The 24,590-nt window shown below is 42.3% G+C and overlaps 1 protein-coding gene and 1 pseudogene across 2 annotated transcripts; one reads left to right on the top strand and one right to left on the bottom strand.

Moving 5' to 3' along the window:
• The first annotated feature begins 5,147 nt into the window (after positions 1-5,147).
• On the top strand, positions 5,148-21,162 carry SLAMF7 (SLAM family member 7). 2 transcript variants are annotated; one of them, NM_001191358.1, is made up of 7 exons: positions 5,148-5,228; positions 13,137-13,469; positions 13,587-13,859; positions 14,072-14,188; positions 15,078-15,181; positions 19,260-19,322; positions 20,152-21,162. In NM_001191358.1, exons 1-7 carry the CDS (start codon positions 5,180-5,182, stop codon positions 20,221-20,223), a joined length of 1,011 nt encoding a protein of 336 aa, NP_001178287.1. In that variant the 5' UTR covers positions 5,148-5,179; the 3' UTR covers positions 20,224-21,162. The 2 variants fall into 2 exon arrangements, with proteins under 2 accessions (NP_001178287.1, XP_005203614.1); XM_005203557.5 differs by lacking the exon at positions 14,072-14,188 and having other exon boundaries at positions 5,149-5,228; positions 20,152-21,160.
• Positions 21,163-21,928: 766 nt separating this feature from the next.
• Positions 21,929-24,166, bottom strand: LOC100139781 (nucleolin-like; annotated as a pseudogene).
• Positions 24,167-24,590: the final 424 nt, after the last annotated feature.

Below are 24,590 nucleotides of genomic sequence, written 5' to 3'. Positions count from 1 at the left end.
AGAACAAGAAAAGCCACAATATCTAGATTCTGCTAATAAAATGCTGTGTTACCATGGGGAAAATACCTCTTAGTCTCTTAATTGAACTAGGTCAAGATTAGTAAATAAGTGAGCGCCAAGTTAGAAGAATATCTTGTATACAATACGGTTGTTTGCTTGAGTCCTGTTTACTGCCTTATTAGTTCTCATACTTTGTCTACAGATTCCTTTGGATTTTCTACATCAGCAGTAATATGATCTGAAAATATGATAATTTGTCTCTCCTCTTATAATCCACACATATTTTTATTTTTCTTGTCTCAAGAAAAAGTATTCAAAGAAACATTTAAATTTCTCCAAATTTGGCAAAAGGCACAAACCCACAGATTCAACAAACTGAATAAACCCCAAACAGGAGAAACTCAAAGAAATATATACCAAAACACAGTAATATCAACCAGCTGAAAACTAACAAAAAAGAAAAAAAAATCTTCACAACAGAGAGAAACAACATATAAGCTACAGGGGAAAGTAATTTAAAGGACTGGTGATTTCTCATCAGAAACTCATATGGGCAAGAGAAGTAGCATAATGTTTTTCAAGTGCTGAAAGAAAAGAACGGTCAATCTAGAATTCTGTACCCAGGGAATGAAGGTGAAATCAAGACATCCTCAATGTGAGGGAAAACTAACACTATTTGTCACCAACAGACCTACCCTAAAAGAATGGCTAAAGGAATATCTAGAAACAGAAAGAAAAAAGAAAGAACAAGCAATGGGAAGAGTAAAAATACATGAGAAAATATAATGGACTATATTTCTCTTTTCTTTCCTTTTTTTTTTTTTTTTTTTGCCACTCCATGCAGCTTGCAGGATCTTAGTTCTTAACCAGGGATTGAACCCAGCCCTTGCAGTGTAAGCACTGACTCCTAACCACTGGACAAATAGATAATTTCCTATCCTCCTCTGGAGTTTTCTAAATTATGTCTGATAATTGAAGCAAAAATTATAACTTTACCTGACATGATTCTCAATGTGTGGAAAGATTTTATTTAAGATAAGATAATAAAAAGTGATGGTAAAAGAGTCTAGTACAGATAATGTTTCTACACATTAGTTGAACTAGTAAATGGATCATAAAGAAAGAAAGGGAATTCCAGAAAAACATCTACTTCTGCTTCACTAACGCCTTTGACTGTGTGGATCATGACAAATTGAGGAAAATTCTTAAAGAGATGGAAATACCAGATCACCTGACCTGCCTCCTGAGAAACCTATATGCAAGTCAAGAAGCAACACTTAGAACCAGACATGAAACAATGGACTGGTTCAAAATTGGGAAAGGAGTACATCAAGGCTGTATATTGTCACCCTGCTTACTTAACTTATATGCAGAGTACATCATGTGAAATGATGGGTGGGGTGAATCACAAGATTCCAAGAGAAACATTAACAACCTCAGATAATACAATGATACCACTCTAATGTTGGGAAGCAAATAGGAACTGAAGAGCCTCTTGACGAGGATGAAAGAAGAGAGTGAAAAAGCTGGCTTAAAACCTCAATGGGGACAAAGGGGAAACAGTGACAGATTTTATTTTCTTAGCCTCCAAAATCCTGTGGATGGTGACTGCAGCCATGAAATTTTAAAAAAAGCTATGGCAAATCTAGACAGTGTATTAAAAAGCAGAGACACTTTTCGGACAAAGGTCCATCTAGTCAAGTCTATGGTTTTTCCAGTGGTCATGTATGGATGTGAGAGTTGGACTGTGAAGAAGGCTGAGTGCTGAAGAATTTATGCTTTTAAACTGTGGTGTTGGAGAAGACTATTGAGAGTCCCTTGGACAGCAAGGAGATTAAACCATTCAATCCTAAAGGAAATCAACCCTGAATATTCATTGGAAGAACTGATGCTGAAGCTGAAGCTCCAATGCTTTGGCCACCTGATGTGAAGAGTTGACTCAATGGAAAAGACCTTGATGCTGGGAAAGATTGAAGGCAGGAGGAGAAGGGGATGACAGAGGATGAGATGGTTGGATGGCATCACCAACTTGATGGACATGAGTTTGAGTAAGCTCTGGGAGTTGGTGATGGACAGGGAGGCCTGGCATGCTGCACTCTGTGGGGTCACAAAGAGTTGGACATTACTTAGCAACTGAAAAACAACAGCAACAATGTAATGCTTTAAGCAGTCATTTAAAAATCTATTGAGATACATTCAAGACACACTATCAGTTCAGTTCAGTTCAGTCGCTCAGTCGTGTCCAACTTTTTGGGACCCCGTGAACCACAGCACGCCAGGCCTCCCTGTCCATCACCAACTCCCAGAGTTCACTCAAACTCATGTCCATCGAGTCGGTGATGCCATCTCATCCTCTGTCACCACCTTCTCCTTTTGCCCCCAACCCCTCCCAGCATCAGGGTCTTTTCAATGGGGCAACTCTTCACATGAGGTGGCCAAAGTATTGGAGTTTCAGCTTCAGCATCAGTCCTTCCAATGAACACCCAGGACTGACTGATCACCTTTAGGATGGACTGGTTGGATCTCCCTGCAGTCCAAGAGCCTCTCAAGAGTCTTCTCCAACACCACAGTTCAAAACCATCAATTCTTCAGCACTCAGCTTTCTTCACAGTCCAACTCTCACATCCATACATGACCACTGGAAAAACCATAGACTTGACTAGATGGACCTTTGTTGGCAAAGTAATCTCTCTGCTTTTGAATATAATATCTAGGTTGGTCATAACTTTCCTTCCAAGGAGTAAGCGTCTTTTAATTTCATGGCTGCAATCACCATGTGCAGTGGTTTTGGAGCCCCCATAAATAAAGTCTGACACCATTTCCTCTGTTTCCCCATCTATTTCCCATGAAGTGATGGGACCAGATACCATGATCTTAGTTTCAAATCAAAATGAATTTTTTTAAATTTAAGTAACCTATAGAATGGCCAGGAAAGCAAAACAAAAGAACAAAAAAATCAGAAGAAACCAGAAGCAAATAGTAAAATGGCAGACTTAAGCCATGGTAAATCAATAACTACATTATATAAACCAAAGGAATGGAATAGTGAACCCCAAAATATACACACACAGGTATGATTAACTGCTTTTTGAAAGAGGTGTAAAAGCAATTCAATACAGAAAGGACAGTCTTTTCAATAAATGGTGTTGGAACAGTGGGACAACCAAGTGTTATGGATACAAGACCCTTGTAGAATAAATGTATTCTGGAACTCTCTTGCTTTTTCGATGACCCAACAGATGTTGGCAATTTGATCTCTGGCTCCTCTGCGTTTTCTAAAACCAGCTTAAACATCTGGAAGTTCATGGTTCATGTATTGCTGAAGCCTGGCTTGGAGAATTTTGAGCATTACTTTACTAGCGTGTGAGATGAGTGCAATTGTGTGGTACTGTGAGCATTCTTTGGCATTGCCTTTCTTTGGGATTGGAATGAAAACTGACCTTTTCCAGCCCTGTGGCCACTGCTGAGTTTTCCAAATTTGCTGGCATATTGAGTGCAGCACAGAGGAACCAGAGATCAAATTGCCAACATCCGTTGGATCATGGAAAAAGCAAGAGAGTTCCAGAAAAACATCTATTGCTGCTTTATTGACTATGCCAATTCTGTTGACTGTGTGGATCACAATAGACTGTGGAAAATTCTGAAAGAGATGGGAATACCAGACCACCTGACCTGCCTCTTGAGAAACCTATATGCAGGTTAGGAAGCAACAGTTAGAACTGGACATGGAACAACAGACTGGTTCCAAATAGGAAAAGGAGTACATCAAGGCTGTATATTGTCACCCTGCTTATTTAACTTACATGCAGAGTATATCATGAGAAACGCTGGGCTGGAAGAAGCACAAGCTGGAATCAAGATTGCCAGGAGAAATATCAATAACCTCAGGTATGCAGATGACACCACCCTTATGGCAGAAAGTGAAGAGGAACTCAAAAGCCTCTTGATGAAAGGGAAAGAGGAGAGTGAAAACGTTGGCTTAAAGCTCAACATTCAGGAAACGAAGATCATGGCATCTGGTCCCATCACTTCATGGGAAATAGATGGGGAAACAGTGGAAACAGTGTCAGACTTTATTTTTTTTTTTGGGGGGGGGGCTCCAAAATCACTGCAGATGGTGACTGTAGTCATGAAATTAAAAGACGCTTACTCCTTGGAAGAATAGTTGTGACCAACCTAGATAGCATATTCAAAAGCAGAGACATTACTTTGCCAACAAAGGTCTGTCTAGTCAAGGCTATGGTTTTTCCAGTGGTCATGTATGGATGTGAGAGTTGGACTGTGAAGAAGGCTGAGTGCTGAAGAATTGATGCTTTTGAACTGTGGTGTTGGAGAAGACTCTTGAGAGTCCCTTGGACTGCAAGGAGATCCAACCAGTCCATTCTAGAGGAGATCAGCCCTGGGTGTTCTTTGGAAGGAATGATGCTGAAGCTGAAACTCCAATACTTTGGCCACCTCATGTGAAGAGTTGACTCATTGGAAAAGACCCTGATGCTGGGAGGGATTGGGGTCAGGAGGAGAAGGGGACGACAGAGGATGAGATGGCTGGATGGCATCACCGACTTGATGGACGTGAGTTTGAGTGAACTCCAGGAGATGGTGATGGACAGGGAGGCCTGGCGTGCTACAATTCATGGGGTCACAAAGAGTTGGACACGACTAAGCAACTGAACTGAACTGAACTGAATACAAATATCTTCTCCCACCACATGGCTTTTCTTTTTACTATTATAATGATTTCTTTTGATTAAAGAAGTACTTAATTTTGCTGTAATATACTCTAAGCCTTCATTTTCTCATCTGTAAAACTAGGGATTGTGGAAGTATTTTACTCACAAGATTGTTATGAGGGATACATTAAAGAATTCAGGTACTCCTGGTACTCTGAAAAGCTCCGGAGATATTATTTTATCTCCAGTGCAACTCTCTCATTCTCCATAACCTTCTATTTCCTTCCATGTTCTCTCTTCTGAATCTCTGAGAGGTCCTGTGGTATAGCAGAAACAGTTGACCATATAGCTTTAATCATTAGTGATTTAGTCATTCTTTGTGAACATAGGCAAAAAAGTCACTAAACGTGACTCACTATCCCATGACCCCACCTTCTAACTGGGGAAGAAATATAAACACTACAGAAGGGAAGTGCGTTTATTTCGGTGGTTAACACCCAGAAAGCAATATGCTTGGTGCCCCAGCATGCTTCATCTTTCTCCTCTGCCAGCTCACAGGTGAGTGCAACCAGATCCTCTTATTTTCCTGATTGTCTACCCCATCCTGGGTGTAGCTCCAAGCTCCTGGCTCCACTCTGGATCTCTGGCTCAACTCAGCAGGCTCTATCTCTCATGTAATATTGTTTTGTTTCCTGTGGTATCTGAATCACATATGGCAGAAAGAGACTGCAGGGACAGGAGAAGGAATGACTTTGGGGGTTAACTGCTCTTCTGACTGTCCCAGGGAAGGAAGGGCTGAACGAAGTGGTGTTGGGTATCAGGAAGACCTGTGTTCTAACCTGGAGTCTGCCGTGAATTAGATGAAAAATGTCATCTTCTCCAGACCTCAGCTCTTCCTCATTTTGAGAGTAATTTTAAAAACAAAATGAGATGCTGAGATGGTACAAGTGTAAATTTCTTTACTTAGAAATATGTATTTTAAATATTTTTATTTAAATATATTTATAACATTTATACATGTATTTCTATGTTTTATATTTTCATTGTTGTTTAGTCGCTAAGTCATGTCCAACTGTTTTGTGATCACATGGGCTGTAGCCTGCCATGCTCCTTTATCCGTGGTATTTCCCAGGCAAGAATACTGGAGTAGGCTGCCATTTCTGTCTCTAGGGTATCTTCCTGACCCAGGGATCGAACCTGCATCTGCTGCACTGGCAGGCAGTTTCTTTACCACTGAGCCACCAGGGAAGCCCATGTTTCATATTTACATCAATATAAATATATGTTATTTAGAAAAATATTTTAAATGATTATGCATTTAACAATCATTTTAATGGCAGAGAACTTTTGAATTTTCTCTCTTAACCCAAGCAATGCAATCAGTGTCTACTTAGAAAACCAATCCTTTCCTCCCCACCACCAGAGCTCTTGAAGTGTTTTGCATCAACAGACTCTCACCCTCCTTGAGTTCTTTAAAAGGTTCTGTTTTTAGGAAGCACCTGGTCCTGGTATAGACCCCCACTTTAAAACCTCTCCTGAACGGAAATGGTGATCAGAAGTGGAACTTGGGGATGGTGATGTGGAGGGGAAACATGGCAGGACTTTTCAAAACCCAGGTGCTCGCCTGAAACCTGACCTGGGGCAGCAGGTTGGTTGGAGCAGCCCTGCTCCAAGAGACTGTGGCAGCCTGCATGCTATACCTCCTGTGATTGAAAGGACAATCCAAGATTGTTCTAGACCTTCCAGGAAGTAGGACCATGGAAGGAGTGCTGCCCCTGGACAAGAAGTCCTGAGTTTGATAGTAACTATATTATTGTGAATAGGTTTCTTGGCCTCTGAAACTTTTTGCTTACAAATTCATAGCAGAAAATGAAACCTAACTTGCAAATTATCGTGGTGTTTTAAATGAGATATCAAATGCAGAACAATAAATAATAAATCACCATTTATTAAGCTCGTATTACACAGGGCATTTTTCATACAATTTCTTCACAAGTTTTTGAGATAGGTATTATTATCCCCAAAATGTAGGCTCTGAGAAGTCAAATGTCTTAGGCAAGAGGAGGTAGAGCAGAGACTGAGTTTCCAAAGCTAGTGCTCATTTCATCACAGCAAACTAACTGGCTAACACTGTACTCCCAGGAAAAGTGCTTGATAAACATGTACTTGAGCTGAATCTTCCCCAGGGATTCCTTCTCTCTCCAGGTACACGAAGCCAAGGTAGGTGCTGGAAATGCCCAAGAAGAATAGGTAACTCCATTGTCAGAATGTGGATGCACCAACCAAGAATCACCCTAGCCAAATTCAGAGGGACTAAGGAGTAACTCTTGCAGCCTCAGTATTCTCATCTGGAAAATGGGCACAATTTTGTGGTGATTCTATTATACAATAGTGTTGAGGAGAAAGTTAATAAAATGAAATTAGAAAAAGTGGGTGAAATGGTATTGGGGAGATGTTGAAAAAGACAAGAAGAGAAAAACAAGAAAAAAGGTTTGGGAGGTCACAACCCAAAGGAAAGGCGTGTAGCAAAGGGGAGGAGCTGTGGTCCCTTCTTGTTATGAAGAGCATCTTAGGGTTGACTCTCCTGGTGCAAAAAATATCTGAGACTTGGCCATGGCAAAAAGCAAAGGGTCTTCTCTCCCAGCTCCCTCCACTTCCAAAAGTAGCTGGGAATGCTCACTGTAGGAGCTATCTCCCTGTGCAGTGGCTGGACATACTCTTTTGTTGTGCATTAACCAGTTACTGATGTGTATGCATTAGGGTCCAGACCACCTTCTAAGAAGCTTACCTTGAAAGAAGCCGCCCAAAAGAGGTTTTGGGAAATCTCACTTTTAGTCATTCTTGTAGAAATGAGACCCCAAAGTAGGAAGCGTTCTCAAAGCCTGTCTCTTATACCACTACTGCCTGCTTCCCCTGTGCCCCCCACCATGGTTCAGACTGCTGTGTGCTTCTCAAAAACAACCTCCACATCTGTATTCACCCTTCACCCTCACCCAAACTCTGGTGAACAAAGGTTATGCCTTTTCTCCTGTGAGACTTTAGAATACTGAAACTCAAAGCAGTAGTGGGAGGCAGAAGTGGAAAGAATGAGGTCTTTAGAGAAGGCCGAGGAACAAACAGTCTCCTCTTGTCACATCTGCCACTTTCCAGTTTGGGGTCTTGGGAAAGTGACTCAACATCTTGGAGCCCCAATTTCTTTATCTATAAAGTTCACCTTAACCTCTATCACACAGAGTTGCTTTGAGGATCAAGAAAGGGAATACTCATTATACCAAGTATTCATTGCTGGAGTTATTATTACAGAGGAACCAGAATGGAACCCAAGTCTCCTGACACCCAGTTAGCCCAGAGTTCTGTTTTACACTGCCCCAAGCTGCTTGAGAGGAGAGGTCATCTCCACTCATCCCTGGATGAGATCCCAGACCCCATCACCACAGGATCTGGAACCTAATGCCTGTAGATCAGTCATCTGCTAATTCACAGCAAAATGGTATGTCTAGTCAACTGCTAGGGGAATAGCTCCTTCTGGGGAATTTAAAGTGGAAAATAAAATGACAATCATGGTGGAATTTCAAGGGGTTAAGTGTGAGAAAGAGTTGAAGACTTTCTCAGGGAAGGGCTTTGAAGTAGGCTTTATGAGTATTAAACATGATTTCGATAGACAGAGAAAAGGATAAAGCACCAAAAAAAAGTGTGAGTTAGGACATAAACAGGGGATCAGCTGAGGAGGGAGTCCTGGTTGCATGTCTGGTAGTTAAGTGAGTGGCCATCCAAGGCTTCAATCATCCCACAGCATCAACTTTTGCTTGCCTAGGAGCAAAAATCCTGGGCTTCTCTAGATACAGTCAACCTGGGACGTGTAATACCCCTGAACTAATGCCAGAGGAAGGCTACTACTTGAGTTGAGTGCCTGTCAGTCTTATCCAAACCATTTTGCTGCTACAAAATGAGGAGGGAGTGAAATGGATGCAGAGGAGGCAAGTTACAGTATTTACTGCACTGATCCAGGTGGGAATCTCATGGGATCCAAACCTCCAGGCCTTATAGATAAATGGGAATAGCCACCCATTCTCTAGGCTCTTCTGATCATACATGTTACATCCCCCATCCCCCACTGTGTGTTCCCTAAGTACCTGTCACTTCTCCTTTCACAACACATGTTGTTACTTATTTAATGACTCTCTTCCAACTCCATGAGTACAAGGATCATGATTATTTTGCTCCCCATTTATACCCTCCAATTCCTAAACAGTATCTGGCCAAAATATGGAGCTAAACAAACTCTTGTTAAAAGAAGGAATGACTGAATGAGCAGAGCATGACCTACCTAGATGTAGTAAAACTATAGAGGACCACACACTGAAGGTGGGGAAGCCATCCAAGAGAGGGAAGCTTTAGTTCTGTCTTAAAACCTGAGAAGAGAAGTGTCTTGTTTCTGGATCAAGAAACAGTCAACTGGGAAGAGGAAGCAAAATTGGTTAGGATTTGCCAGTCCAGCCCCCTAACCTCTGAGCTCACATACAGGAATGGCATGGAACCACTTTTCTCCTTTATGATGCTTCTTCTCATCCTGAAGATACAATAAAGACAGAACAATGTCCTCCATCTAGGTTCCCGTTGGCAATTTGCACTGTAATGCCCTCCAGTTTCATTCTAACAAGGAACAACGATTTTGAAGACAGTTTTTATATATTCACAAAATTCACATTTCTTAAAATGTACCCTGGGGAGATAGAACTACATATGTAGAGATGTAAAAAGAACAATTATTTACTTGTGGCTTAAGTGTTGCATGAGTGCTAAAACACGAAAGTCAAACTCTTACAGTTTTATCACCCCAACACATCAAATGAAAAAAAATATACTGAAATGTACCCTAATCCAGGAAATTCACCTACTTAGGGGCAAGTCATAGCCAGTCTTTACTTGACTTCAAAATATTCACCCCTTTCATCTTGCGATTGAAGTAAAAGAATGAATGCATTAATTGATAAATCAAAAATTCAAAATAAAATTAATTTTTGTCTGTAACATTTACTGGGACTATTCTGACACCTCATGAGATGACCAAAGAGAAAGCAATGAAAAATCATCTTTCCCTTAGTATTAGAGAAGCAAGGAGGGCAGTTAAAAAAAAAAACCTGCTTACTTAACAGGGTGATTTGACAAAGGCTTGAGCGATCCAAAGTATATATCCACTGACTGATATAGAGAGGAAAAAGTTTGAAAGAAAAAACCAACTCTTAAAGAGCATTCACCCAGGAAGAGAAACCAGTTCTTGCAGAGATAAATTTAGCAAATAAGTTGGTCAAGACCTGTAATCAGAGGACTAGGTCAACATTTGGTAGCAACAGATTCCCTTACTCTGGGGCATTGATAGAACTGCTTGCACCTGAAGGATGGTCAAGAAAGGACTTGAATGGGAATTTGGGATCCAGTGAGGCTCTGGGATTCAGAGTGGACACCTAAACCCTTGAGGGAACTGAGGATGGGGAGTAATGGAAAGGGCTGGAGCTGTAACAAATGCCAAGGGACCTTCAAACTGAGCTGCAGTGTAAAGAGTTCAGGCTCCAGGGCTGGAATGACATTGGGTTAAACCCTCAAATTATCACCTGCTAGCTTTGTGCTCTTGGACAAGTTACTTGAGGTTTGGTTTTGTTTAAATCAAATCCAGTTTACAAACTTTTGCTATGAAGGGCCAAATAGTAAATATTTTAAGTTTTGCAGGCAGTATGATTTTTATCACAACTATCCAATTCAACCTTTGTAGTGGAAAAGCAGTCATAGACTGCTGCTATGGAAAGAACATGGCTGTGTTCCAATAAAACTTTATTTTCAAAACAGGGGCAGAACAGATTTGGCCCATGGCCTATAAGGTTGCTGATCCCTAATAAAAGGACCAAAACTAATTTTCAGGATTGCTCTAAGTCACAGGTGTAATATTTACAAAAAAAAATTTGACACAGAATAAACCCTTAGTAACAGCAAAATAGTTATTTGGGAATAATACTTTCTAGGGTAATTGAGTGTTAACAGGAATTATAATTTTAGATAAAAACTTCTTCTGGCATCTCAGATGGTAAAGAATTTGCCTGCAATATGGAGGACCTGGGCTTGATCCATGTGTTGGGAAGATCTCCTGGAGAAGGGAATGGCTACCCACTCCAGTGTTCTTGCCTGGAGAATCCCATGGACAGAGGAGCCTGGCGGGCTATAGTCCACGGGGTAGCAAACAGTCAGACATGACTGAGCGACTAACACTTTCACTTTCAGGCTTTCATGATTTTAGATATCTGAATAAGCCAGTTGCAGGAATTTGGGTTTTACTAGAAGAGTTATGAGTTACATGAGTGCTGGGGTGGTAGAAAATACTATGGTAAGAGATCTAGCTGTGAAACAAAAAAGAGCCTGAATGATTGGTCAATCAGCACAGGCCCAAGCAGGCACAGTGCCTGGGACCCACATTAGTTTTCATTTTGATTTTTTTTTAATCTGAAGGAAAAAAAATATTGCAATAATAATGACTATGTAGTAACAAATCTAACAGGTGTTACATCCATTTTTATACCAACACAGCACAAAATATAAATTTTAATATTTTATGGAAGAATGACCAACTAGGAAGGAAAAATAACTTTGGGTTTTTACTTTTACAGAGAACATCTTTAAGGAGAAGACTTTGGTTCTGATTTTAGTTTTTCCACTATTTCTGAACCTTGAATAACTTCTACTATTGAGTTTTCTCATTTGTAAAATATGCTGTATAAGGTCTTAACCCTGTGAGTACTGAGGTAGCGTCTGCCTCTTACCATGTATTTCAGTAAGTCACTTAACCTCATTGTGGCTGTGGTTCCTGATCTATAAAATGAGACTGTGAAAGAAAAAAAAATTCTTCCTGTAAGCATTGGTTTGGGTTACATGAGATCAGAGTCGGGGCTTTCAAACAGCTAATCCCTATCTAAGTTCCCTCACTGCTACATCCAGAGGCCAACCTTCAGATCTTAATAGGTAGAAGGTGACTCATTCCTCATACTTGTTTACTAGAAATACTCACTTGACCACTTCTGGAAGCTTTTTCAGCAGCCATTCTTAGCTATTTTTCACCTGGAGACAAAAAAATCAGTGATGGTTGTTTGCAAGTCATGCTTTTTGAGGTGAATTAGTATTGCAGTGAAATAAAAATTGGGGAAACAGTGGGCATTAAAACCCTACTACAATTCCTGATAGTTCAGAGTAAGCATCACAAGGTAGCCTGGGCATATTTCAGAGCTCCCAGTCACCCATTTTTTTCCTTTTCACTCAAGAAAGGATACTGGAACTCAAGTGAATGAGAACCTCATTTAGGGATGATCTTGAATTCCCTCCATTCTATTATAAAATAGAAAAATTTTCCGTGGTGTATATAGACCACAACTTTTTATCGATTCATCTGTTGATGGACATCTAGGTTGCTTCCATGCTCTAGCTATTGTAAATAGTGCTTCAATGAACAGTGGGATACATGTGTCTCTTTCAATTTTGGTTTCCTCAAGGTATATGCCTAGGAGTGGGAATCCTGGGTCATATGGTGGTTTTATTCCTAGTTTTTTTAAAAGAATCTCCATACAGTCTTCCATAGCGACTGTATCAGTTTACATTCCCAACAGTGCAAGAGCGTTCCCTCTTCTCCACACCTTGTCCAGCATTTATTGTTTGTAAACTATTTGATGATGGCCATTCTGACCGGTGTGAGGTGATATTACCATACATAAAATAGATAGCCAATGGGAATTTTCTGTATGTTTCAGGAAACTCAAACAGGGACTCTGTATCAATCTAGAGGGGTGGGATAGGGAGGGAGATGGGAGGGAGCTCCAAAAGGGAGGGGATATATGTATACCTATGGCTGATTCATGTTGAGGTTTGACAGAAAACAGCAAAATTCTGTAAAGCAATTATCCTTCAATGAAAAAATTAATTAATTTTAAAAAATAGAAAAATAAATCATCCTCAAAATTCTATGTTACCATTGTCTTTAAGAACTTATAGCTTTCTTGTCAGTGCTCTGGCTTGTGCTTGAGAACCTCTGTCCCAGGTCATGTAGACTGTCACCTTCCTCATCTGCATCAAAATTGGCTCTCCCAGGAGCAGCCTGGAAGTCCTACATGGAGCTTGAACAGTAACCTCCCTACTTGTCCTTCTACGGGAACTTGTCAAGACTGGAGCTGGGTTTCACGGTGTACCTCAGAGCTTGGTCTTTTCAACCAGAGGTCTCTGGAAATGGGGTGGATTTACCTGCCATCACCCCTTTCAGGCAGAGAATTCTGACCTCAATGTCTTTGTGTGAAGAGGTCCCAAAAGGTTTCCTGGGGCTGGCTAGGTTAGACTGAAAGGGTTTCTTGGGACCTTTCCGAGACCCAAAGGGAGTGAGTAATTGGTGGCAAAGGCAGGGACTCGGGTTTATTTTATGGTTCTCTGTTTCTGCAGGGCCAGCAGCCTCTGGAATCCCAAAGAAGCTGGTTGGTGCCATTGGTGGGTCTGTGATTTTCCCTCTGAATCTCTCAGTAAATCTAGTTGACAGCATTATCTGGGTCTTCAATTCAACCACTCTCGTTACCATACAGCCAAAAACAGCAGGCAAAAAAGCCCTTGTCATAGTGACCCAAAAGCGTAACTTGGAAAGAGTGAATTTCCCACATGAAGGCTACTCCCTGAAGCTCAGCAGACTGAAGAAGAACGACTCAGGTATCTACCGTGTGGAGATACACAGCTCAACCCTCCAGGATCCCCTCACCCAGGAGTATGAGCTGCATGTCTATGGTGAGCAGAATCAGGTCCGAAGGCGGATGACTGCCTTCATAAAGTGGTGAACCCCCTGATATTGAAGCTGTTCAAACAAAGACTGGATGTCTATTCGGTTGTCTATTTCTCTTACAGAGTACCTGTCAAAGCCCAAAGTCGTCATAGGTCTGCAGGAGAATAAGAATGGCACCTGTGTAACCAATCTCACATGTTCCATGGAACATGGAGAAGAGGATGTAACTTACAGCTGGAAGTCTCTGGACCAGACAACCAATGAATCCCACAGGGGCTCCATTCTCCCCATATCCTGGAGGTGGGAGAAAAGTGACATGACCTTCATCTGCATGGCCAGTAACCCCATCAGCAGCAACTCCTCAAACCCTATCTTTGCCCAGAATCTCTGTGAAGGTGACTGTCTCTCCTCTTTCTCCGGGAGCCCCTGTTCTTAAGACCTATATCTTCTTCTCCTGGTTCCCATGTGAACAAACCTTTTGTGAAAACTAGAAGCCCTGGGGAAATCATCAGACTGGGAGGAAGGTTGCAATTGCTCTAAAAGCTGTGCCATTTTCCCTAGCTGATGCTTCTCCCTGGCTGTGCCTCCACCCGTTCTCTTTCTAAAGGTGCTGCTGGGGGCCAGGCTCCCTACGTGGTCCTCTACGTCCTGTTGTCGTTCTTCCTGCTCTGTTCCCTCGCACTGGTGTTAATTATTTTTATCATACAAAGAGAAAGAAAAAAAGGTAGAGTATGTACTGTTTACCTCAATCTTGCATCTTTTCCCTCATTCATTTAACAAGCATATGTTGGACTGTGTGTCAAGCTTCGTGCCTGGCACTAAGGATGCAGAAATGAAGAAGCCACAGTCTGTCCTAAAGGACAGGACCATCCATTGGCACTTGGTTCTGCAGTGGAGAGAATACTTTCATTTCTATCCTAAGGTCTTATCAGTCCCTTCTCCAGTGCCTGCCTTCTCTTTCCCCCCAGAGGGACTTACTAGTGTAGCCCTTCTGCTGACACAGGCCCCACACAGCTGACTCTGCTCCCCTGACCAGAAGGCCATGGCCTCCAACACTGAGGTCCACAGACCAGCACACTCCAGTCAGCCCATCCCTGTCAGAGCCCCCAGCCCATCCCAAGTCCCTCCACTGGATCAACTCCAGAGATTTCTCTTCACTCCCCACCTCAGTCTAGATACATTCCTCTTGGAGAAGGCATTGTCTGTCTTTCTCCATGCTATATCCCATGTCCCTAAACCCTGCTGATTTGTCTTTTTGGGTTCCCACTGATACCGTCCACTGAGGGTATCAGGGAGGGACCTAAGCATTGGTTAGGAATGAACTGCAGACACTGAGATCTTCTTTCCCTCCTGGAAACACTGAGGAATCATTTATGATCTCCTCTGCTTCCTATTTAGAGTTTGGGAAGCAAAGTGATGAGGGTTACCAGTTCATCTTGGAGTTTTCCTGGGTTTAGCATTAAAAGTCTCATGTTCTGGAAAACCCTTCAGTTACAGGAAAATCAGGATGCTTGAAAATCACCCTAAGTGGGTTATTCAAATAGGATGGTGTACCAATAAGGGTGGCCAGTGGAAGGAGGACCAGCTCTGATTCTTTCTCAACTTGTTTTCAGAGATCATTGAAGAGAAGAAGGAACTGGACACTCATCAGAAAACTCTTCCCTTCCCTCCCATTCCTGAAGAGATGCCCGAGTATGATACAATCTCTACTTTTAATGTGAGTTCTTTCCCATTTTTTCTGGGGCCTGATTCTCCTCTGAGTCCCTCCTTTGTTTAGTTGAGCTTTTTCCAAGGATTCGGACAACATGAGAAATGAGAATGTATAACCCTTGAACCCAATGCACTTTATCTCTTCCATTTTTTTTTTATTCAATTTTAATTAAAAAAAAAATTATACATGTGTTCCCCATCCTGAACCCTCCTCCCTCCTCCCTCCCCATACCATCCCTCTGGGTCATCCCAGTGCACCAGCCCCAAGCATCCAGCATCGTGCATTGAACCTGGACTGGCATCTCGTTTCATACATGACATTTCACAGGTTTCAATGCCATTCTCCCAAATCTTCCCACCCTCTTCCTCTCCCACAGAGTCCATAAGCCTGTTCTATACATCAGTGTCTCTTTTGCTGTCTCGTATACAGGGTTATCGTTACCATCTTTCTAAATTCCATATATATGCGTTAGTATACTGTATTGGTGTTTGTCCTTCTGGCTTACTTCACTCTGTATAATAGGCTCCAGTTTCATCCACCTCATTAGAACTGATTCAAATGTATTCTTTTTAATGGCTGAGTAATACTCCATTGTGTATATGTACCACAGCTTCCTTATCCATTCATCTGCTGATGGACATCTAGGTTGTTTCCATGTCCTGGCTATTATAAACAGTGCTGCGATGAACATTGGGGTACACGTGTCTCTTTCCCTTCTGGTTTCCTTAGTGTGTATGCCCAGCAGTGGTATTGCTGGATCATAAGGCGGTTCTATTTCCAGTTTTTTAAGGAATCTCCACACTGTTCTCCATAGTGGCTGTACTAGTTTGCATTCCCACCAACAGTGTAAGAGGGTTCCCTTTTCTCCACACCCTCTTCAACATTTATTATTTGTAGACTTTTGGATCACAGCCATTCAGACTGGTGTGAAATGGTATCTCATATTGGTTTTGATTTGCATTTCTCTGATAATGAGTGATGTTGAGCATCTTTTCATGTGTTTGTTAGCCATCTGTATGTCTTCTTTGGAGAAATGTCTATTTAGATCTTTGGCCCATTTTTTGATTGGGTCATTTATTTTTCTAGAGTTGAGCTGTAGGAGTTGCTTGTATATTTTTGAGATTAGTTGTTTGTCGGTTGCTTCATTTGCTATTATTTTCTCCCATTCTGAAGGCTGTCTTTTCACATTGCTAATAGTTTCCTTTGATGTGCAGAAGCTTTTAAGTTTAATTAGTTATATGCCAATAAAATGGACAACGAGGAAGAAATGGACAAATTCTTAGAAAAGTACAACTTTCCAAAACTCGACCAGGAAGAAATAGAAAACCTTAACAGACCCATCACAAGCACGGAAATTGAAACTGTAATCAAAAATCTTCCAGCAAACAAAAGCCCAGGTCCAGATGGCTTCACAGCTGAATTCTACCAAAAATTTAGAGAAGAGCTAACACCTATCCTGCTCAAACTCTTCCAGAAAATTGCAGAGGAAGGTAAACTTCCAAACTCATTCTATGAGGCCACCATCACCCTAATACCAAAACCTGACAAAGATCCCACAAAAAAAGAAAACTACAGGCCAATATCACTGATGAACATAGATGCAAAAATCCTAAACAAAATTCTAGCAATCAGAATCCAACAACACATTAAAAAGATCATACACCATGACCAAGTGGGCTTTATCCCAGGGATGCAAGGATTCTTCAATATCTCTTCCATCTTTATGGATTCTTTCCTGTGCAGGAATTGATGGCCTTTGGTTCTGACCCAGCCGGGAATGCTAACACTGTGATCCATGGAATCACTCCTTCCCCCTGGCACAATGGCCACTCAGCAGGCCTGATCCCTTTTGTATAGGCAGTGGAGATAGAAATGTGATTTATTTATTTATTTATTTATTTATTTATTTTTACTTTACAATATTATATTGGGTTTGCCATACATCAACATGCATCCACCAGGGGTGTACACGTGTTCCTTTAACATATTTGAGTTATGGTGTCAGAAGGTGGGCTTCAGAGATGCTTTTTCCTCTGAGGCAATTCAAGGAACCAGCAGGAGGAGGCTCAGATGTTCCACACCCAAGACTTCCCATGTGTGGGTCATCAAGCTTCAGTGACCACAAGGTTAATTCAAAGAAAACTCTTTGAAAAGAAAATCCCAAGATAAAGTTGAAAGAAATCCAAATAACAAGAGACAAATTGGGGACTTCACTGGTGGTCCAGTGGTTAAGACTCCACACTCCCAAAGCAGGAAGCCTGGGTTCAATCCCTAGTCAGGGAACTGGATCCCACACGCTGCAACTAAGAGAGCCTGCAGCCAGCAATGAAGATCCTGTGTGCCACAACTAAGATCCAGAAGAGCCAAATTGATTAACTGATTATAGAAAAATGAGAGAGAGAGGCAGTTTTGAGACAAGAACTAGATAGACAGCTTCAAAAGGTCCCCTGGGAGCAATCATTGTAGCCAAGGCTGGACTTGCTCCTTAGGGGTCATAGTGCTCTTTCCACATTGGCCCACTTAATGAAAAAGTTAAAGCACTTTAGAGCCTCAAAAATCTTAGTGTTACTTCAGCCATCAATGCCTCTGGATCAGGATGCATCTTCTTACACTTATCCACAACTTTTCCAAGAGGAGTCATTACATTTCCTCTTCCAAGTTGTTGATGTTCTGAAAGCTCCTTCCTTCCTTACAGGAGAGACCTCTCTGTGCTCCACTCAGCCTGACTTTTGTCAAAACTAATCACTTTCCTAACATCCCCCTCTTCTCCTGCTCAAGACACATTCCCTGGAGACCACAGTACTGTCCTCGATGTTCAAGAATAAACTTTACTGACCCAGGATATCTGTCTCTGGCCTGGGAGGAGCTTTTGTTACTGTTGTCATCATTGTTTTATCCCTTTCTGATTTGAGTTTGTTTGCAACATTAGCAGTGTTATTTCAAATTATTCTTTAATCACTTGGGAGATTCATAGCTCACGGGACTTATTTATCTTACATATTTATTAGATGATTTAAACAGAACACAGTTTAAAAATAATGCAGTTGCTTCTTGAAAAAAGTCATTAATAATTACAATGGCAGTCACGGGCAAGAATACTTCTCACTCCCTGTTCCTGCTCCAGAACCCTCTCTTCCCTCTCACCATCTCTTCCCACCTCTGCTTTCCCTTCTCCAGATTCTGGATGCCTCTTTAGCCTTGTCTATGTGACCCAGGGTGTTCAGTTCAGTTCAGTTCAGCTGCTCAGTCGTGTCCAACTCTGTGACCCCATGGACTACAGCACTCCAGCCCTCCCTGTCCATCACCAACTCCCAGAGTTTACTCAAACCCATGTCCATTGTGTCAGTGATGCCATCCAACCATCTCATCCTCTGTCATCCCCTTCTCCTCCTGCCTTCAATCTTTCCCAGCATCTGGGTTTTTTCAAATGAGTAAGCTCTTCACATCAGGTGGCCAAAATATTGGAGTTTCAGCTTCAGCATCAGTCCTTCCAATGAATATTCAGGACTGATTTCCTTTAAGATGGACTGGTTTGATCTCCTTGCAAAGTCCAAGGGACTCTCATGAGTCTTCTCCAACACCACAGTTCAAAGGCTTCAATTCTTTGGCATTCAGCTTTCTTTATAGTCCAACTCTCCCATCCATACATAACCACTGGAAAAGCCATAGCTTTGACTAGACAGATTTTTGTTGGCAAAGTAATGTTTCTACTTTTTAATATGCTGTCTAGGTTGATCATAACTTTTCTTCCAAGGACCCAGGGTGTAGGTGATGATTTCTTTTGTTTGTTTTCTGCTGCTGCTGCTAAGTCGCTTCAGTTGTGTCCGACTCTGTGCGACCCCATAGACGGAAGCCCACCAGGCTCCCCCGTCCCTGGGATTCTCCAGGCAAGAATACTGGAGTGGGTTGCCATTTCCTTCTCCAATGCATGAAAGTGAAAAGTGAAAGTGAAGTCGCTCAGTCGTGTCTGACCCTTAGCGACCCCATAGACTGCAGCCTACCAGGCTCCTCCGTCCATGGGATTTTCCAGGCAAGAGTACTGGAATGGGGTGCCATTGCCTTCTTTGTCTTTGTTTTCTAACAGGGCACTATTCCAGAGGAAAACCCAGCCAATACCATCTATTCCACTGTGCACATAGCCCCAAAGGTAAGAACCCTTAGGGCTGAGTTTCATTTTAGGTGTCCCATCCTCTTTTCTTATTCAAGATTACCTAGAATTTCTTGGGCCCCAGGGATTTCATTTTCCCTGGTACTAAAAGGCACCCAGTATATCCCATTCCTGTTGCTTAAGTTTACAAGTATGTGGGGAAAAGGGGAGAATTGTGTTTTAGGAGTTGAAGTGGGGATAAAGTGGAACAAATAGAGTAGGAGAGAGGTTCCAGGTAGGACTGATAGGGAAAATCAGCAAGAGCCTTACTGAGGGCATGGGGAAAGGTCCACGGCTTCAGCTGTGCCTGGGAGAAAGGGATGGATGGCTGGGGAGACAATTCCAGCTTATTTCGGGTCACTTGTAAACCGGAGGCAGGAGAACATTCCTCTTCTTTTCCAAGGTCTAGCTATGTTACATCTAGTTTGCACCTCCCCCCACAGTCAAATTACTACCAACACAGTAAGTTTGTAAATCTTATTCCTTCAGAGATCACACTTGGTGGAAGCAGGGATACCTTCCTTTCTCATCTTCAAACCAGATCAGAAAATTGAGGATGGGGCAAGCACTGTGCTTAGTAATAGGAAAGGTTGGTTTGGATAGATTGTTAGAAGGAAAGTTCAGTCCATTAAGCATTCAAGATAAATGTGGGTTAAGCTTGAGAGATAGTTTTTCTAAGGTCAAAATGATTAAACAGAGGAGCAAGCACAGTGGCAGGGGTTGGGTTGAGTACCCTTGGCAGTGAAGTTTCTGGGATGGTGGGGTCTCCTGGGAGGATCCAGAGCCCTGCTCCCTTACAGCATTCTTCATCTTTATGTCTGCCCGACAGGTAACAGAACCCTACTCCCTGCCCATGTTGTCAGATACACCAACGGCATCTATCTATAACAATGTCATGTAAACAGACATGTGCTCCAAAGAAAATGATCACAAGAATTCACATCAAGGAAGAATGAAGAACACTGACTTTCTTCGATAATAAACTATCCCTTATGCTCCTTCAGAGTTAAGAGTTCCTAATCTGGGAATTCCCATGTGGTCCAGTGGTTAAGACTCTGTGCTTTCACTGCTGAGGGCCCAGGTTCAATCCTTGGTTAGGGTACTAAGATCCCACAAGCCATGGGGTGAGGCAAAAAAAAAAAAAAAGAGTCCAACATCCTATCCACTGCTGACAAATCTCAAACCCCAAATCCCTCCCTGGAAATTTGACTAGAAATTTATTGGCCAATTCAAAGCAAGGGGCTTAGAAGCATCTCTGTTGAAATGTTAACACAGATTCAAACAGCTCCCTTTCCAGGGCTTGGAGATGAGGAATACACCAAGTGCTTGGTTGCCAAGACGGCAAGAACTTCAGGGTGGCCAGCTGACCTTAGCAGCAGAAGCAGAAGACAACAATCAGAGGGGATTGATTTACTGACTCATCAGTGACATGCTGAGCTCACGAGTGCTGTGCTGAGCTCACACTTATTTTGGTCAGATGTGCTCTCTGTGACCCTGAAACTGACCCTTCAGGAACTACTTCCCTGGGCAGTGGCAGCAGGCCTGACCACAGATTTCTGAAACCCAGGGAGTCAAGTGTGGATACACAAGACTTGGGAGTCAAAATGCACAAGGAAAGAGAAGCCGGGTGGAAGACAGTTTGGCTGACTGGAAACTCAAACAAGGAACATGCCGAGAGAGAACATTGCTTTTGGACATCTTTCTGGATACACAACTTGAATGGAAATGTTGGGAACAAATCTGAGATCCCAGGTCTGGGGGTGTGAAGTGTCTCCTTTATTTAAGGGAAAACAACTTGTGCATTGGGGAAGTGTAAAAATAAATGTCACTTATAAAGAGGAAGGTCTATTCATTTTCAGAGCTTTTGCTATTTCTGTGAAAACAATCAGTACAAAATAATACTTATGCTAAAGAGACATATTTTTGAGATGACAAATTCTGTTCCCCTTCATGCTGCTGCTGCTGCTAAGTTGCTTCAGTCGTGTCCGACTCTTAGCGACCCCATGGACTGCAGCCTACCAGGCTCCTCTGTCCATGGGATTTTCCAGGCAAGAGTACTGGAGTGGGGTGCCATTGCCTTCTCCAGTTCCCCTTCATAGATGTGTCCTTTCTGAGACACCACACCCAGTGGAGTGATATGCACATGGTAAATATTGTAAATGATTGTATTTATTACTACTTTTTTTTTTCAGAGTTCTAGGACTTTTAATTTGTCCCAAAATTGCTGAAGCAAAAATCATGATAAAACATTCTGCTTTCCTTTACACCCCCAACGCAAAAAAAAAAAAAACAAACAAACAAACAAAAAAACTCCATAAGAAAAAAATGGTTTTGTACATGGGAAGAAACAATATAAATTCAAAACTTACAGATAAGGGTTAGCTCTATCACTCATCTCTTTAAAAAGCTTATACGAATATCCAGTCAACACCACCAGGGTTATCTCCCTTGAAATGTTATCTATACGGATTTCCAAGCAGACCACAGGGCTGTATACTGTCTTGAAATGTCCTCAGAAGGCTCTGTCATTGATCAGGTAACACAGTAAAAACCCCAGAGTCCTTTCTTTCTAATGGAAGAGAGAGAGGAGACAGGGATAGAAGAAACTATTCAAACTTCGTCTTCTTTCCTTGTGGCTATGGTTTCCTCCTCCTCCTCTGCCTCCTCGGAAGCCTCCTGGCCCTCCAAAGCCTCCCCGGCCTCTGCCACCAAATCCACCTTGGCCACCTCTGCCACCACCTCGGCCTCCAAAGCCACCTCTGCCTCCTCCAGGCCACCAAAGCCACCTTCACCCTTAGGTTTGGCCCAGTCCAAAGTGACTTTGTTCCCATCGATTTCACCATCTTCCATGGCCTCCTTGGCAGCTTTGGCATCTTCCTTGCTATTGAAGTCTACAAAACCAAACCCTTTGGAGCATCCAGTCTCCCAGTCAGTGACTATCCTTGCTCGAATAGAGCCATCAAACAACTCCTTTAACGTCTCTTCTGTTTTTATCCTCAGAGAGACCTTTGACAAACAGTTTTGGATGGCTGGCTTCTTGCATTAGGTGATCCCATGGGTCCTTGCAACTCCAGTCTGATGGCTCTGCCCTCAATTTCCCTTTTATTACATGAATTTAAAGCTTCTTTAGCATCTTCAAATGAAGCAAATTCTATAAATGCATACCCTTTAGATTTGCCATTTTGGTTCTGGGGTACCTTGATATGAGTTGCCTTCTCAAATACTTCCTGAAGACTGTCTTCCGTTGCACTATAGGAGAGGTTGCTTAAAACCAGGGTTTTTGATTCACCACTGCAAGTGCTATTCTTTCCATCTATATGGTCTTGACTTTGACCTTTAACTATGTTCTATTTTATTTTTTTAATATAAATTTATTTATTTTAATTGGAGACTAATTACTTTACAATATTGTATTGGTTTTGCCATACATCAACATGAATCCGCCTGCATCACCCATCTATCTCTGTTCCTTGCTTTTCTTCCAAGGTTTTTTCTGCATCAGCTTCTGTCTTAAATTCAATATAAGCAATCCCTTTACTCTTTCCATCCTTGCTGACTAATCTGATCTCCACGGCATCTTCAAACACTTCTTTTAATTCATCCTGAGTAACTTTGTAAGGCAGATTTTTAGCCAAAAGTGGTCTTGCATCTCAATCTTTCTTACTGTTTCCCTTTGGTTTGTATAGTTTAATTTCATTGCCAAAGACTTTTAAACCAGTGAGTTCCAAGGCTTTTTCCAGGTCTCAGGCAGATTCAAAATCCATATAGCCAAACTTTCTAGACACACCAATTCTGACATCGACAACAGCAAGATCATTTTTAGCAAAAAGGTCACTGATACCTATTTTCAACCCAGGAGCAGATTTATTGAAGTTCAGGTTTCCAACAAACAGATTGGAAGATGTAGTTGGTTCTATGTTTCTTGGCTTCAGGAGCTGCTTTTTGGCCATTTCCTTCTTTCGTTTTCCAGGTGTTTCTTTGACAGGCTCTTCTTCCTCTTCCTTTTCCTCCTCTTCCTCCTCCTCATCATCCTCCTCTTCATTATCGTCATCCTCTTCCTCCTCTTCTTCCTCCTTCTCCTCTTCTTCTTCCTCCTCCTCCTCCTCCTCTTCATCATCGTCATCCTCCTCCTCCTCTTCATCATCCTCCTCCTCCTCCTCATCAGCATCATCGTCAGCAGCACTCTTAGCCCTTCCTCTTCCTCCTCTTTCTCCTCGTCATCGTCATCCTCATCATCGTCATCATCTGTGGCAGGAGCAGCACCAAAAGCAGCAGCTGCCTTCCTCACAGCTGGCTTATCCTCCTCTTCATCATCTTAGTCTTCCTCTTCACTGTCATCTTCATGTTCTTCATCACTGTCTTCTTTCTTGGCATTCTTGCCGTTCTTTGTTCCCTTGCCTGAGGAAGCTGCTCCCTTCTTACCAGAGGTGCTACCAATGCTTTGCCTGGGGTGGCCCCCTTTTTGCCAGGTGTTACTACTGCTTTAGCAGGTGTAACTGTCTTCTTGGCTGGTGTAGCTGCTGCCTTTTTTGCCAGAGGTGACACCTGCTTTCTTTGCCGGTGTGGCAACTGCAACCTTTTTTTGTTGGGGAAACCATCATCTTCTTTGCAGGAGTTGTGGTAGCCTTCTTGCCTTTTTTCTGAGGGATAACAACCTCTTCTCTACTCCTCTCATCATCTTCATCTTCTGACATTTCCTCATCTTCACTATCTTCTTCTACCTCCTTTGGGGGAGGAGCCATTTTCTTGGAGTCACCTTGATTTTTACCAGCCTTTGCTTTGGATAAAAAGGCTACTCTCTTCTTGCTACGTTCTTTAAGCACAAGCATTTTAAAAATTACACCTCCAGCCAGAATTGAACCTTGCTTCACCAAACTGTTTCTCAGTGCAGACTACAAGTGGACAACTGTTCAGTTCAGTTCAGTCACTCAGTCGTGTCCTACTATTTGCGACCCCATGAATCGCAGCACGCCAGGCCTCCCTGTCCATCACCAACTCCCAGAGTTCACTCAAACTCACATCCATCGACTTAGTCATGACATGCCCTCTCATCCTCTGTCATCCCCTTCTCCTCCTACCCCCAATCCCTCCCAGCATCAGAGTCTTTTCCAATGAGTCAACTCTTCGCATGAGGTGGCCAAAGTACTGGAGTTTCAGCTTTAGCATCTTTCCTTCCATAGAAATCCCAGGGCTGATCTCCTTCAGAATGGACTGGTTGGATCTCCTTGCAGTCCAAGGGACTCTCAAGAGTCTTCTCCAACACCACAG

The sequence above is a fragment of the Bos taurus genome, chromosome 3, assembly GCF_002263795.3.
Source record: "Bos taurus isolate L1 Dominette 01449 registration number 42190680 breed Hereford chromosome 3, ARS-UCD2.0, whole genome shotgun sequence".
Lineage (NCBI taxonomy): Eukaryota > Metazoa > Chordata > Mammalia > Artiodactyla > Bovidae > Bos > Bos taurus.
Note: the sequence above shows the minus strand (reverse complement) of the source record. Positions and strands in the feature narration are given on the sequence as shown.